This window comes from Chlorocebus sabaeus, chromosome 8, assembly GCF_047675955.1.
Source record: "Chlorocebus sabaeus isolate Y175 chromosome 8, mChlSab1.0.hap1, whole genome shotgun sequence".
Lineage (NCBI taxonomy): Eukaryota > Metazoa > Chordata > Mammalia > Primates > Cercopithecidae > Chlorocebus > Chlorocebus sabaeus.
This window is the reverse complement of record NC_132911.1, coordinates 23,209,427-23,224,541: the sequence shown is the minus strand read 5'-3', so window position 1 is coordinate 23,224,541 and position 15,115 is coordinate 23,209,427. Positions and strand designations below refer to the sequence as shown.

General features: G+C 44.8%; 1 protein-coding gene across 1 annotated transcript; it reads left to right on the top strand.

The window, feature by feature from the left end:
- Positions 1-3,541: 3,541 nt before the first annotated feature.
- Positions 3,542-8,110, top strand: NKX3-1 (NK3 homeobox 1). The gene is made up of 2 exons (XM_007961945.3): positions 3,542-4,189; positions 5,141-8,110. The coding sequence occupies exons 1-2, from the start codon at positions 3,910-3,912 to the stop codon at positions 5,557-5,559; spliced, it is 699 nt and encodes a 232-aa protein (XP_007960136.2). The 5' UTR covers positions 3,542-3,909; the 3' UTR covers positions 5,560-8,110.
- Positions 8,111-15,115: the final 7,005 nt, after the last annotated feature.

Genomic DNA, 15,115 nt, shown 5'->3' with positions numbered 1-15,115 from the left:
TTGGATTCTGCTAGCCAGTGAGATGTCTCATAACAACTGGAGCTGGACATTGAGCCAGCAAGCATTTATGGAGCACCTTCTGTATGCCGAGTACTAAGCCAGACTTTAGGGATGGTACAAATATGAGGAGGATACAGTCCCTTCTCAGGGAGCCCATAGTCTTATAAAGAAGATGAGCCATCCACACCCCCCAAATACTAGGCACAAGGGGAGGAAAGATGCATGAGGTAAGGTTGAGGACCATGAGCTGTGGCCCCACTCACAGGCCTGAGGAGGGTGTGGTGGAGGAGGGCAGTCCAGGCTCAGCTCCAACTTGATATTTTTCATTTTTTAAAATTATCAATGAGTACAAGGAAATACATCCTGTTCCACTATTCTCCTGTCCCTCTCCCAACCTACTGTCTCCATCTCTCCATCTCCCTGAGAGGAGACAACACTCTATGGAAAAAAAGAATACATACGTATATATCTTGTTCCTGATATAGTCTGTATGTTAAAGTGTTCAAATGAAAAACATTATATAGGTAACTTATAATGCTGTTTTATACAATGCGTTTTGTCTATAACACATTTTGCAGCTTGGACCAGTCTCGAACCAAATTGCAGATATGTTCCCAAGTCAATACATTGTGTATTTGTGCACTTCTAGGGCAAATCGCCAAACACAGAATAGCTGTGTCAAAGGATATGCTCAGTTTTAATTTTGACCAATATTCCCAAGTTGCCATCCAAAAACAATCATGCATCCTTAGGGACAAGAATATGCTCTGAGAGATGCAATGTTAGGCAATTTCATTGTTGTGCAAACATCACAGAGCTACTTACACAAACTTAGATGGGTATAGTCTACTACACACCTAGGCTACAAGGTATGCCCTGTTGCTCCTAGGTACAAACCTGTACAGCATGTTACTGTACTGAATACTGTAGGCAAACGTGACACAATGGTAAGAATTTGTGCATGTAAACATATCTAAACATAAAAAGGTACAGTAAAAATAGAGTATTATAACCTTATGGAATCACCATCATATATGCTGTCTGTCACTGATCAACGTCACAATGCAGGGCATGACCTTATGATAGCAGCTGTTCCTCCATGCTCTACACTGGACATTATCCATTTTCGTTCAACCTTTGTCAGTCTGAAAGGTGGAAAAGGCTTGTCTCAATGTGATTTTGATTTGCATTCCTTCACTGATGAAGTGTAGTTAAAATTATTTTTTCACGTGCTTGTTTGTGTTTTACATCTTCGAGCTGTCTGGAATTTATTTTGTCATAAGAATAGGACTTTAGATTTTCCAAATGGCAGCACTTTTTATTAAATAATTCACACCCAACTCTCAATTTTAAAAATGAAAGGAGGTCATCTCAATCTAAACCTCACACTATATACAAAAATTAATTCTGAATGAATCATGGATTTAAGAGTAAAGCATAAAACTTTTAGAAGATAACATAGGAGCAAATCTTCAGTATTAGGACTAAGTAAAGAGTTCTTAGGCAGGACATCAAAATCACATTCTGTAAAATTCAAAAATTCATAAATTGATCTTCAATAAAATTAAAATCTTTTGTTCTGTTGAAGATCCTGTTAGAGGGATGGAAACACAAGCTACAGACTGGGAGATAATATTTGCAAATCACCTATCAGACAAAGACTTACATACAGCAATATATAAAGAATTATCACAACTCAATAGTTAAAAAAAAAAAGAAAGAAAATTCAATTATAATACGAGCAAAAGGCTTGAACAGATATTTCACTACAGAGGAAATATGGATGGCAAACAAGCACATGACAAGGTATTCAACATCTCTAGGCATTTGCGAAATGCAAATTAAAAATTTAAACCACAATAAAGCTAGGCACGGTGGTTCACACCTGTAGTCCCAGGTTCACACAGTGGTTCACACCTGTAGTCCCAGCACTTTGGGAGGTGGAGGCAGGATTGTTTGAGCCAAGGGCTTTGAGACCAGCCTGGGCAACAAGGTGAAACCTCATCTTTACAAAAAATGTAAAAATTAGCTGAGCAGGGTGGCACGCACCTGTAGTCCCAGCTATTCAGGAGGGTGAAGTGGGAGAATCTCTTGAGTCTAGGAGTTTGAAGTTGCAGTGAGCCATGATCCCTCCACTGCACTCCAGCCTGGGCAACAGAGCAAGACCCTACTCTAAATAAATACATAAATAAATAAAAAGTCTGTAGTCTAGTTAACTGTAATGTCCCAATGTAAATTTCCTGTTTTCTACATTGTCCTACAGTTGTATAAAATGTCATTGGAGGACAACTTCCTGTGAATCTACAACGATTCAAAAGAAAACATTAAAGAATGTTCTAATATAAAGAGACTTTGAAAAGATAAGAGAAGAAAACCAGCTTTGCCAAAGTCTTTCCCATTGCACAGGTAGTTTTCTTCGGTGGCCGCTTTATCAGCAATAACCTATTAACTTTCCTTCCTCCAGAGACACATGACATACCATCCTTTTGAAAAGTTGCCAGTCGAATGGAAGGCATCTTAGACCAGGACAGACAAAAACGTCGCATTAAAAAAAAAAATGGTTAAAAAAAAAAAAATCAGCCTACCCTTTTTCCAGATTACCAACTGTTACCATTTAACCCATTGGCTTTATGGTGTGGGATCTAACTGCATCCTTGTTTCAGAACCATTTGATGTAAGTTTCGTAGATCTTGTGCCTTTGCTCCTACATACTTCAGTGTTAATTTCCTAAAAATATTCTCTTATACACTGACAGTACAGTGTACAACTTCAGTAAATTTAACATTAATTCAATACTTCCACCATCGTCCTGACGCTGAGATTCACGCCTGTAGTCCTAGCACTTTGAGAGGCCAAGGCAGGAGGATCACTTGAATCTAGGAAATCGAGGCTGCACTGAGCTATGATGGCATCACTGCACTCCAGCCTGGGCGGCAGAGGGAGATCCTGTCCGTAAAAAAAGAAGGCAAAAGCCAAGGAAAGAAAATACTTCTATCATCTATGTTCCACTTTCGTCCGTGTCACGGTACCGTCCAGTCCAATCACAGTACCAGCTGGTCCAATTCAGCTAACCCATTGTTTAGCCAATGGCTTAAATGTTAACAGTTGGTAATGTGGAAAAAGAGTATGCTGATGTTCTTTTGAACGACTTTTTTAAATGCAGTTTTTGCGCCTATCCTGGCCTAAAACGCCTTCCATCCTTCTGGAAACTTTTCAAAAGGATGGTATGTCATGTGTCTGGGGAGGAAGGAAAGTAAATAGGTTATTGTGGATAAAGGAACCACCAAAGAAAACCACTTGTGCAATGGGAAAAGGCTTTGGCAAATATGGTTTCCTTCTTTCAGCCTGGGGTCAGGCTGCACCTACTTGTCATGCCTCTTTGAGATCCTAGATATTGCAGATCTGAGTTTGCCACCATCTCTCCCAGAGAGAGAGAGCACCCAGAACTCTCACGGTACCGTGCGGCTGCAGTGACTGCGTGCTCACCCCGTGTGATTGGCTCTGACGGTCCTGAAGAGCTAACTGGAGTGTTCGTCTTGGTCATCCCATCACCATACGCTTCTCAACTTCTGTTGCGGGTGGGTTGGGAGCCCAGCTTTGGGGTGCGCTCCCGACCTGGGAAGACGGCCCAGGGCGGAGGGAGGAGAGCTGGGTGAAGGATAGGGAATTGGGGAAGGAGCGGGAACTCGGGAAGGAATCCCCTAGGGAGGAGCGGAGCGGGCTCTGGGTCAGGCCTTCCCGTTCCGCGGCGTCACCTGGAGCGCAGGGCGGCCAATCCGCGGCGCTGCCCGTCCCGCGGCCAATGGGAGGGCGGCGCGGCGCGCTTCCCCCGGGGCTATAAGCGCGCTGGGAGGTGGAAAGTGAAAGCTGTGCGGGCTGGCGCAGCTGGGCCAGAGCTGGGCAGCCGGGATGCTCAGGGCCACGGAGCCGCTGCCCGGGGAGGCGAAAGCGGAGAGGGCCGCGCCGCCAACCCCGTCCAAGCCGCTCACGTCCTTCCTCATCCAGGACATCCTGCGGGACGGCGCGCAGCGGCGGGGCGGCCACACTGGCAGCCCGAGACGGCGCGACCCGGAGCCGGAGCCAGAGCCGGAGGGAGGACGCGGCCCCGCCGGGATACAGAACGACCAGCTGAGCCCCAGGCCCCGCGCCGCGCCGGAGGAGGCCGAGACGCTGGCGGAGACCGAGCCAGGTAAGCGGCGAGGCCGGAACCCGAGGGCAGCCTAAGGCGGACCCCCCAGAGCTTGGGGTGCGGGGACGCGGGGCCCCGCGGCGACAGGCAGAGGGACCTCCCCGCCTCCGCAGCCACGCGCGCGCGCCCCGGTTATGAACCCTGAGCCCCAGCGTCAGGGCGGCGCAGGATTCTGACACGGCAGGACTCTCCCGACTCCGTGCCCTCCGCTCCCCGGGGCTCAGAAGCCGGCGCGACCGCAGCGCCACCGCCCTCCACCGTCCCGGGAGCGGATCCCGCCCCGCGCCACCAGCGATCGGTGCCAGCCCCACGGTAGTTACGAGAACTAATGATAACTTATTAATAGTGACAAAGTTGGGGTTGACCAGGAAAGCCTCCGTGTGCTTCCCAATCCCGTGGGCAATAAAGCGGTACATTTTGGGTTCCCTCCAGGAAAGAGTTACTTTCTTTCCTCTCACTTCTGATGAGGCGACCGAACGCCTCGTTTAGCGAAGAGGGAATTAAAGCCCAGAATGAGTCTGCCTCTGCGTCTCCGGTGGCACAAGCCCTTTCTTGCCCACCTGAGTCCTAACAGCGGATGCCTTTTGGTCCGGCCTTCCCGGGTGTCTTGTGGCTCTGTCTTCCCTGCCTCCCTCTCCCGCCTCTCCTCAGCACACAGATCCGGAATCCCCATCTAATTCTACTAGACAACAGGGAGAAAGTTCAACCACGAAACATCTCTAACTTTGGGTTCTTAATGATTCTTAGAAAATGAATAGGTTATAAACATATTTACTCACTCTTCACTCCGGAGAGCTCCTTAGTCATGTGAAAAAAGTGAAATGTATCCACGATGACAGTGGGCTGTTTGTTCACTCACTAAAGAGATAAGGGTGGATTGAATTCTGTTCTCTTCCCTGCTAACATGTAACTTTTGTCTTCCCATCCCTCTTTCCCCGCTGTCCTTTCCAGAAAGGCACTTGGGGTCTTATCTGTTGGACTGTGAAAACACTTCAGGCTCCCCTCCAAGCCTCCCCCAAACCCCTAAGCAGCCGCAGAAGCGCTCTCGAGCTGCTTTCTCCCACACTCAGGTGATCGAGTTGGAGAGGAAGTTCAGCCATCAGAAGTACCTGTCGGCCCCTGAACGGGCCCACCTGGCCAAGAACCTCAAGCTCACGGAGACCCAAGTGAAGATATGGTTCCAGAACAGACGCTATAAGACTAAGCGAAAGCAGCTCTCCTCGGAGCTGGGAGACTTGGAGAAGCACTCCTCTTTGCCGGCTCTGAAAGAGGAGGCCTTCTCCCGGGCCTCCCTGGTCTCCTTGTATAACAACTATCCTTACTACCCATACCTGTACTGCGTGGGCAGCTGGAGCCCAGCTTTTTGGTAATGCCAGCTCAGGCAACAACCATGTATGATCAAAAACTGCTTTCCCCAGGGTGTGTCTGTGAAAAGCACAAGGGGCCAAGGTCAGGGAGCAAGAGGTGTGCATAACAAAGCTATTGGAGATTTCTGTGGAAATCTCATATCTTCACTACTGAGACAATGAAACAAGAGACAGTGAAAGTTTTAATATGTAAGTCTTTCCCCCAGTGCATACTGTAGGTATTTTTTTACTTCTGGCTACCTGTTTGAAGGGGAGAGAGGGAAACTCAAGTGCTGTTTTCAGCTCTTTGCATGATTTTGGATGAACTGTACACCTGAGGATTCTGTTCTACAACTCCATCCTCCTGTGTCACTGAATATCGACTCTGAAAGAGCAAACCTAACGGGAGAAAGGACAGCCAGGACGAGGATGTCACCAACTGAATTAAACTTAAGTCCAGAAGCCTCCTGTTGGCCTTGGAATATGGCCAAGGCTCTCTCTGTCCCTGTAAAAGAGTAGGGCAAATAGAGGGTCTCCAAGAGAACGCCCTCATGCTTAGCACACATTTGCATGGGAGGGGGAGATGGGTGGGAGGAGATGAAAATATCAGCTTCTTCTTATTCCTTTTTATTCCTTTTAAAATGGTATGCCAACTTAAGTATTTACAGAGTGGCCCAAATAGAACAAGATGCACTCGCTGTGATTTTAAGACAAGCTGTATAAACAGAACTCCACTGCAAGAGGCGGGGCTGTGCCAGGAGAATCTCCGCATGTCCAAGACAGGGGCCTAAGGAGGGTCTCCACACTGCTGCTCAGGACTGTTGCGTTTTTTATTAGCAGAAAGTGGAAAGGATTCTCCTCAACTTTTTTCTCCCGGACTGGAGAATTTAGAAACAGAAGTTTCCTGGAGTTTTCAGGCTATCATACATACTGTATCCTCAGAGGCGACATATTTCTTCCTTCCCTCCTTTTAAAATTTTTTGTTCCTTTTTTGCAGCAATTACTCACTAAAGGGCTTCATTTTAGTCCAGACTTTTAGTCTGACTGCACCTAACTTATGCCTCAGGTATTTTAGCCCGAGATCCCGAGATCTGGTCTTTCTTTCTTTCTTTCTTTCTTTTTTTTTTTTTAATTTTTTTGCTCTCCCCAAAGCTTTATCTGTCTTGAGTTTTTTAAAAAAGGTTGGGGGCAGATTCTGAATTGGCTAAAAGACATGCATTTTTAAAATTAGCAACTTTTATTTCTTTCCTTTAAAAATATATAGCATTAAATCCCAAATCCTATTTAAATACCTGACAGCTTGAGAAGGTCACTGCTACATTTATAGGACCTTCTGGTGGTTCTGCTGTGACGTTTGAAGTCTGACAATCCTTGAGAATCTTTGCATGCAGAGGAGGTAAGAGGTATTGGATTTTCATAGAGAAGGAAGAACACAGTGCAGAATGAAGGGCCAGGCTCACTGAGCTGTCCAGTGGAGGGCTCATGGGCGGGGTCATGGAAAAGAAGGCAGCCTAGGTAGGCCCTGGGGAGCCCAGTTCACTGAGCAAGCAAGGGACCGAGTGAGCCTTTTGCAGGAAAAGGCTAAGAAAAGGGAAACCCATTTTAAAACACAGCAAGAAACTGTCCAAATGCTTTGGGAACTGTGTTTATTGCCTATAATAGGTCCCCAAAATGGGTAACCTAGACTTCAGAGAGAATGAGCAGAGAGCAAAGGAGAAATCTGGCTGTCCTTCCACTTTCATTCTGTTATCTCAGGTGACCGGGTAGAGGGAAGACATTAGAAAAACATGAAACAACAAAACAATTACTAATGAGGTATGCTGAGACCTGGGAGTCTCTTGATTCCACTACTTAATTCCATTTAGTGAGAAACCTTTCAATTTTCTTTTATTAAAAGGGTCAATCTACTGTTGGTGGCAAAATTGCCAACATAAGTTGATAGAAAGTTGGCCAATTTCACTCCATTTTCAGTGGTTTGGGCTCCACACTGAAATATTCAATGCCATGTACTGCTAACACCAACCGGAGTGCTAGCCAGCACAAAAGGCAGGGTAGCCTGAATTGCTTTCTGCTCTTTCCATTTCTTTTAAAATAAGCATATAGTGCTCAGTCCCTACTGAGTACGCTTTCTCTCCCCTCCTCTGAATTTAATTCTTTCAACTTGCAATTTGCAAGGATTACACATTTCACTGTGATGTATATTGTGTTGCAAAAAAAAAAAAAAGGGTCTTGGTTTAAAATTATTTGGTTTGTGAATCCATCTTGCTTTTTCCCCGTTGGAACTAGTCATTAACCCATCTCTGAACTGGCAGAAAAGCATTTGAAGAGCTAGTCTATCAGCATCTGACAGGGGAACTGGATGGTTCTCAGAACCATTTCACCCAGACAGCCTGTTTCTATCCTGTTTCATAAACTAGTTTGGGTTCTCTACATGCATAACAAACCATGCTCCTGTCTGTAACATAAAAGTCTGTGACTTGAAGTTTAGTCAGCACCCCCACCAAACTTTATTTTTCTATGTGATTTTTGCAACATATGAGTGTTTTGAAAATAAAGTACCCGTGTCTTTATTAGATGTATCTGTGTATGACTTTCAGTTTCCTAAAAATGACATGCTGTGTCACTTAGATATTTCTAATTACCATATCCTCTCGCCCTCGTCCACCTGACACACCAGTTGCAACCTATGGTGATCGAAAGCCTCAGCCTACCCAGTAGCTGCATCCTTTCATAAATGCACTGTCCTTCATTCCTGTTAAGTCATGGGGAAAGGAAGGCCTTTTCTCTCTTCAGTTTAATAACCAACTGTTCCACTATTCACAATAGCAACATCATGGGCTGAACCTACGCGTCCATCAACAGATGATTAGATTTTAAAATGTGGTGCATATGTACCATGGAATACTTATGCAACCATCAAAAATAATGAAATCACGTCTTTTGGCAGCAATATGGATGGAACTAGAGGCCATTATCATAAGTGAAATGACTCAGAGACAGAAAGCCAGAAACGGCATGTTCTCATTTGGAAATGGGAGCTAAACGATGGGTGCCCATGGACATACAGAGTGGAGTAAGAGACACTGAAGGCTCCAAAATGTTGGAGGGTGGGAGGAAAGTGAGGGATGAAAAATGACTGCGTACAGTGTTCACTATTCAGGCAATGAGTACTAAAATTCCAGACTTCACCACTGTGCAATAGATCCATGCAACACAACTGCACTTGTACCCCCGATCCTATAAAAATAAAAATAAAAAAATTTAAATAATCACCTACTCCAGCCAAGGAATACCTTTTGTTTAAAAAAAGATAACCAAGTATTTACTTACTTTCTTGAAGACCTTAAAGGGAACACAAGGACTACAGCAATCCTTCTTTAAAAGTTCCCCTTTGGCCAGGCGCGGTGGCTCATGCCTGTAATCCCAGCACTTTGGGAGACCAAGGCGGGCGAATCACCTGAGGTCAGGAGTTCGAGACCACCCTGGCCAACCTGGTGAAAAAAAACCCTGTCTCTACTAAAAAGACAAAAATTAGCTGGGTGTAGTGGCACACGCCTGTAATCCCAGCTACTCTGGAGGCTGAGACAGGAGAATCCCTTGAACCCGAGAGGCGTAGGTTGCAGTGAACCGAGATCATGCCACTGCACTCCAGCCTAGGCGACAGAGCAAGACTCTGTCTCAAAAAAAACAAAAACAAAAACAAAAACAAACAAAAAAAAAACCTTTTTATGTTCCACTAGCCCCTCATGCTATAACTTCCCTGGCTCCTGCATCTCCCAAAAAATGTCACCTTCATCCAGAGCTGACAGACCTCTTGCAAGTGACGCCTTTGAACTGGAATCACAAGTATGAAAAATAGGTTTTATTAATGTGTTAAAATAAAACATAAACAACACATCCTTCATCTCACTGCACTTAAACCTTCATTAAATCCCACAAGAGGAGAATCCCATTCACCTGATTACCTTCAAGAACTGACGGTTTCTTTCTCCCTCCTTCAAGGAAACAGAAGCTTAAAGAGTAAGGTGCTTACTCTAAAGAAAATATATCATAATTTCAAACTTTGCTCTAATCCTTTAAGCACATGTACACACAGGTGGGGCTTCTCTTGGCATGCTCACATCATAAGATTTACCTCTTTGCACAAATCTGTAATCATCCTCTCCTTGCCTGGAAGGCCAAGAGCTCTCAAATTACAAAGACACTTGCAGTCAATTAACAGATGTAGATTTTAACACATCGAAACCCCGTCTCTACTAAAAATACAAAAAAAAAATAGCCGGGCGTGGTGGTGGGCGCCTGTAGTCCCAGCTACTCGGGAGGCTGAGGCAGGAGAATGGCGTGAACCCAGGAGGCAGAGCTTGCAGTAAGCCGAGATCACACCACTGCACTCACTCCAGCTTGGGCGACGGAGCAAGACTCCCTCTCAAAAAATAAATAAATAAATAAAAATAACTAATCCAGGAAATTAAATAAAAATCTACGATCCCTTAAGAAAGTCCTCTTCTCCCTCCTCTTTTTGTCCCTTTTCCCACTTTCTTTCAATATCTCTGCTAATCTCACACCCCTCTTCTTCTAGCAATTCTCCTTAACATGCCATCCAGCAATCCCAGTTAGCATGCCACATTTTCGTGGCATCTAGAATTTCTCTTCAATTTGTCTCTCAAGTTACTTCTGGTGAAAGTTTCTAGAGCCACTGCAGCTTTGTCATCTGTGGTCCTATTGGTTCTCCCCAAGCCTCCTTAGGAAGGCCAACCATAGCTGTGAGAGGGGAAATGAATGTCAGAGGCTTGCATCTAACAACGTTTTCCTTCTATCAAAGCAAATTACTGTTGTAGGGTGATGTTAATTTCACACATCTTAAAGCTGACCTTGAAGAAAACAGTGGCCATTATGAGAAAGTTACTTAGCTTAGGTGCCTGGGAAACAGCTCCAGTTATTGGGAAATTGCACACAGAAGCTTTCTTGAGAGGGTGCTCGGGACACATCTGGGAGGAAGTGAGGAAGGCAGGATTGAGGAGAAAGGGAACGTGACTTTTAAGACAGCTGCAACTGAGGCCTCACCCAATACCTTAAGAAGCTCCAAAACCACTGTGCACCAAGTTGAGGATTGTAGGCTGGACATTTGTATCGCAGCATCAGCTGCCTCCCGAAAATGAGAATAACCTTGGGCAATGTCGTCCTGTCTGTGTTAGGCGATGGCCATCGAGGGACCCAGCTGTGATTCATTGCACCAATATGCCTAGAAGCTGGGAGGGGGCACATCAGCCCTGCACAGCAGGACTCAGTGGAGCACCATGTGATCCACGATAAGACAGGATCCTTTCCTTGGTCACTCTCAGGGCCACAGTCTCCACCATTTATCGCAGTGAGAAAATTGGTGTCAGACGAGGTTTGGAGCTCTGAGTTCTGCACCCAGACAGCCAGACTCTGCTCCTCCCATGGCCATGATGAACACGTCACCAGGGCATGCTTTTCAAAGCTGAGAGTTATTTACTGCTCAAGAAAAAGGGCAGGACTGATAGCCCTGGGACATGAAGAGCTCCTAGTTTAGCCTAGACTTGGCCTTCATGCAAACTTTCCCAGACAGACTACCCCGTGGAAAGGGTTATCTAAAGTCTGCAAGGGAAAGGAAAAGAATTTCAGTTTCCATGGTATGTTCTCCCCTAATTTATGCAAAGGCTGTAGATACAGACTTGACTTATTTCCTGAGCTTGCTCTGGGTCCAATATGGAGTGTAGCATAGATTTAGGACAGAGATTTAGGATAGATCCATTGTGTGGCATCTTCTAACTGGGCATTCTTCACCTGTTTCCAGCCAGCTCCGTCATGGGAAGAGCCCGTACTGGGGAGGTGTGACCGGGTAGAGAGAAAAGGGTGATACACAGAGAAAAGTTCTATTTTCTCATTGGAATGACTATGGGATACCTAGAGAATTTGTTTAAAGCCTAGTGTATTAGTTCATTTTCACACTGCTATAAAGAACTACCCAAGACTGGGTAATTTATACAGGAAAGAAGTTTAACTACTCAAAATTCCACAGGCTTAACAGCAAGCATAGCTAGGAAGCCTCAGGAAACTTACACTCACAGCAGAAGGCAAAGGGGAAGCAAGCAAGTCTTACATGTGGCAGGTGGGAAGTGAACTGAGAGCACAGGAAAAAACTCCCACTTTTAAAACCATCAGATCTTGTGAGATGCACTCACTATCATGAGACCAGCATGGGGGAAACCATCTCCATAATCCAGTCACCTCCCACCAGGTTCCTCCCTTGACACATTGGAATTTCATTTCAAGATGAGATTTGGGTGGGGACACAGAGCCAAACTGTATCACCTAGAAATCTGCATGGGAGAATAAATGCTGATTTTGCTCTCTTAACAGTGAAAGTCCAGCAGCAATTAGTCTCAAATACCAACTGTACTTACAACTGCAGTTGCATCTGTAGATGCCTTTTACCCAGTGGTTGTCAGCATTGGCTGTGCAATAGAATTTCCTGGGAGTCTTTGAAGACATATGAAGGCCCAGCCCTACTTCCTACTTAACACCAACTGTACTGTAATCTCTGGAAGTAGGGCTCAGGCATCAGTTTTTTGTTTTTTGTTTTTGAGGTTTTATTTGTTTGTTTGTTTGTTTTTTGAGAGAGGGTCTTGCTCTGTCACCCAGGCTGAAGTGGCACAGTCATAGTTCAATGCGGCCTTAAACTCCTAGGCTCAAGCCATCCTCTTGTCTCAGCCTGGTGAGTGGCTAGGACAGCAGGTGCACACCACCCCACCTGACTAATTTTGATATTTTTGGTAGGAAAAGGGGTCTCACTATGTCACCCAGGTTGGTCCTTAACTCCTGGGCTCAAGTGATCCTCCTTTCTTGGTCTCTCTAAGTGCTAGGATTACAGGTGTGAGCCAAGGCATCTGGTCTCAGTACTTATTTTAAAAACTAACAGTGTCCAAGATTACAAACCACTTCCTTATCCTCCTTTCAACTGGTTTGTCTACTCGGCCTCTCAGACCTTATAAAATCCTGTGAAAGACAAATGGATGCCAGGACAGAAGAGAGACATCTGGAGGTGCCCACCAGGAAGGGAGGAGTTGGGGGTGGATTTTCTTTGTTTTGTTTTGTTTTTGATTTGCTTTTTCTTTTTACAGAAAACAGATGTTCAACCTTTCTTATTTTCCTACCAAGCCTCCTCCTCCTGGAATGTCTGATATCATCAAACGTCCTTTGTAATCTAGGAAAGCCCAGCTCATTCTGGTTGATCCCTCAATAGAAGTCTAACAGACCCAGAGTGTGTGCGTGCTTTTGCTAACCTGGTCATTCAGAAGCATTTATTACCCACCTCCAACCCAGGCTCCCCCAGACTGGCAACACACTCTTTGACTTCACCAATGGAAGACAGAAAAGAAAATCTCATTTTTGACTATGCTGCTGAGGACTTTTCACCTAGCCAGAACCACAGAACCTTCTTAGTGCATTGCTGGGAATAGCAGGTGCCAGCTAACATCTGTCAACTAGTGTCACGCTTTCCTGAAAACTCATCTATCAGGATTAAATCATGTCTTAAGGCTGACACAACATTTACACATCCTTCTGCCAAATTGGTAATGTACATTTAAATTTTTTTCTGTTTTTTTTTTTTTTTTTTTTTTTGAGAGAGAGTCTTGCTATGTTACCCAGACTGGACTCAAACTCCTGAGCTCAAATGATCCTTCCACCTTAGTCTCCCAAATTGCTGGGACTACAGGTGCACATTACTGCATCCTGGTAGATAGCAGACTTAAATTATGTGTTCAGGGATAGATGGGTGTGGAGGGTGCTCCAAGGAGAAGGAATATGCCTTGAGTTTTAAATTAAAATTTGCTTGCAATAAATGCAGAGTTGGCCTTAGAACTCCACCCTGAAGCCAGAAAAGTTTAAACTTGACCTAAACAGCATCTGCAAACAAAAGGGATGGAAATGAGTTAGTTCTTTTATTAAGAAGAATGCAGGCAATATTCACAACTTGAGAGCAGGGAGGAGATGGCATCCTATCATGGAAAAGTTTGGAATCTCTCCCTCACTCCATCCTGAGAGCTGGTTTATACTTAGATTCTTTATTTTTTTTTTCCCTTCAAGGAAGATCTGACTCACAAAAGGCTAATATGTGCAGGTTCCCCTGCTTTTCAAAGACTTGGATGGTAGGTGACTATGTGGAGTGAGCACGGAGGATCGCAGTGAATAAAGATACATGAGAGGGTGCTTAATTAGCTTTAGCAGAGCTCTACTTAGATGTTCCACAATCTCCTTCCTGTGGGGGGAAAAATAACAGCATGAGAGACTTGGATTAAATTAGAGAGACTTACAGAGGGTGCAGATTTTTCTTTAGTTGCTCCCTTAGCAAAACACACAAATTGCCAGAGTAAATTGATCATCAAAGTTTAGGACAAAGGTCCCGGGGTCCACAATGTGACTCCTACAAAGTATTTCTCTGGGTTTTTAGTTTTCCTCGTCTGTAAAGTGCATAGACAAGACTCTGTAAATTGCAAACTGCATCAAGAAATTCCGGTGGAAGTAATTCTTTAGATTAAAAAAAAAAAAGTGAACAGGGTGAAGGATAATAGCATGGGCAAGAAAAGACACATTAAAGACACCCAAAGTGTAGATTTCAGAATTCTTCAGCCTCCTATCTGCAGAATCCCAACTTCAGAAATGTCTCTCAGGCCTTGACTTCAGTTGTGTGCCCTGTTACTGGGTTGTTGCCTTTCTTTGCTTTGAGCCAGTTCAACTGCATGGGAAGAGCAAAGGAGAAGGAGGAGGGACCGCGAAGAGTCCAAAGCAAGGGGGAAGAACCGGATGGGTAGTTTTCCATGGGCTACAGAAGCATCTTTGTACACATATGAGCTCACAACCCCTCTCGTTGGCTCCTGATTGACCCCTGAGCAGAGAGATGGCTCCACATCCTGGAGATTAGATTTTATTACAGAGACAGACTGGGGACATGTCAACTTTGGCATCAGGAAGGAACAAAAGCTGGACTGGGATCTGAGGAAAGGTGTTCTCATTATAACCCAAATAGGTTTTATAAAATCCTGTGCAGGCACACACCCCCATACAAAAACGGTCAGCTTCACACACAGAAAAGCAGCTTGGTGAAGAACGAGGCACACTACATAGTAGGTCATGGGGAAAATCTCCAGAGAACTCGTTGAAAATGAACCCCTAAAAACCAGAATTAATTTGATGTTAGGCTACAACCAACAGTGTATGGCATCTCGAGCAATGGAGCTAAGTGTCCCCTCCCTTCTCTGCACTGATCAGACAGAGGTTTGACACTGATCAAATATATGTTGAATGAATGAATAAATGAATTAGTGAGTTCAGACCTTGCCTGGAGTACTAGGTTCAGTTCTACACACCATACTTTGAGGAAAACTATAGCAAGTTCAGAAGAGTATAACTGGGAGGATGCAAGAGTAAAAACATGTCACATGAAGAAAAGTAGGAGAAACTAGGAATATTTATCCTGAAAAAGAAAAGTCGGTGCTGAGGGTGGGGAAGGCATGGGGTTCAAGGAAGAGAAGAAGGACTAGACTTTTTCTGTGTT

Coding starts and splice junctions, on each gene's coding strand:
- NKX3-1 (XM_007961945.3), top strand. CDS start 3,910: ATGCTCAGGGCCACGGAGCCGCTGCCCGGGGAGGCGAAAGCGGAGAGG. Junction 4,190..5,140: donor GCTGGCGGAGACCGAGCCAG/GTAAGCGGCGAG, acceptor TGTCCTTTCCAG/AAAGGCACTTGGGGTCTTAT.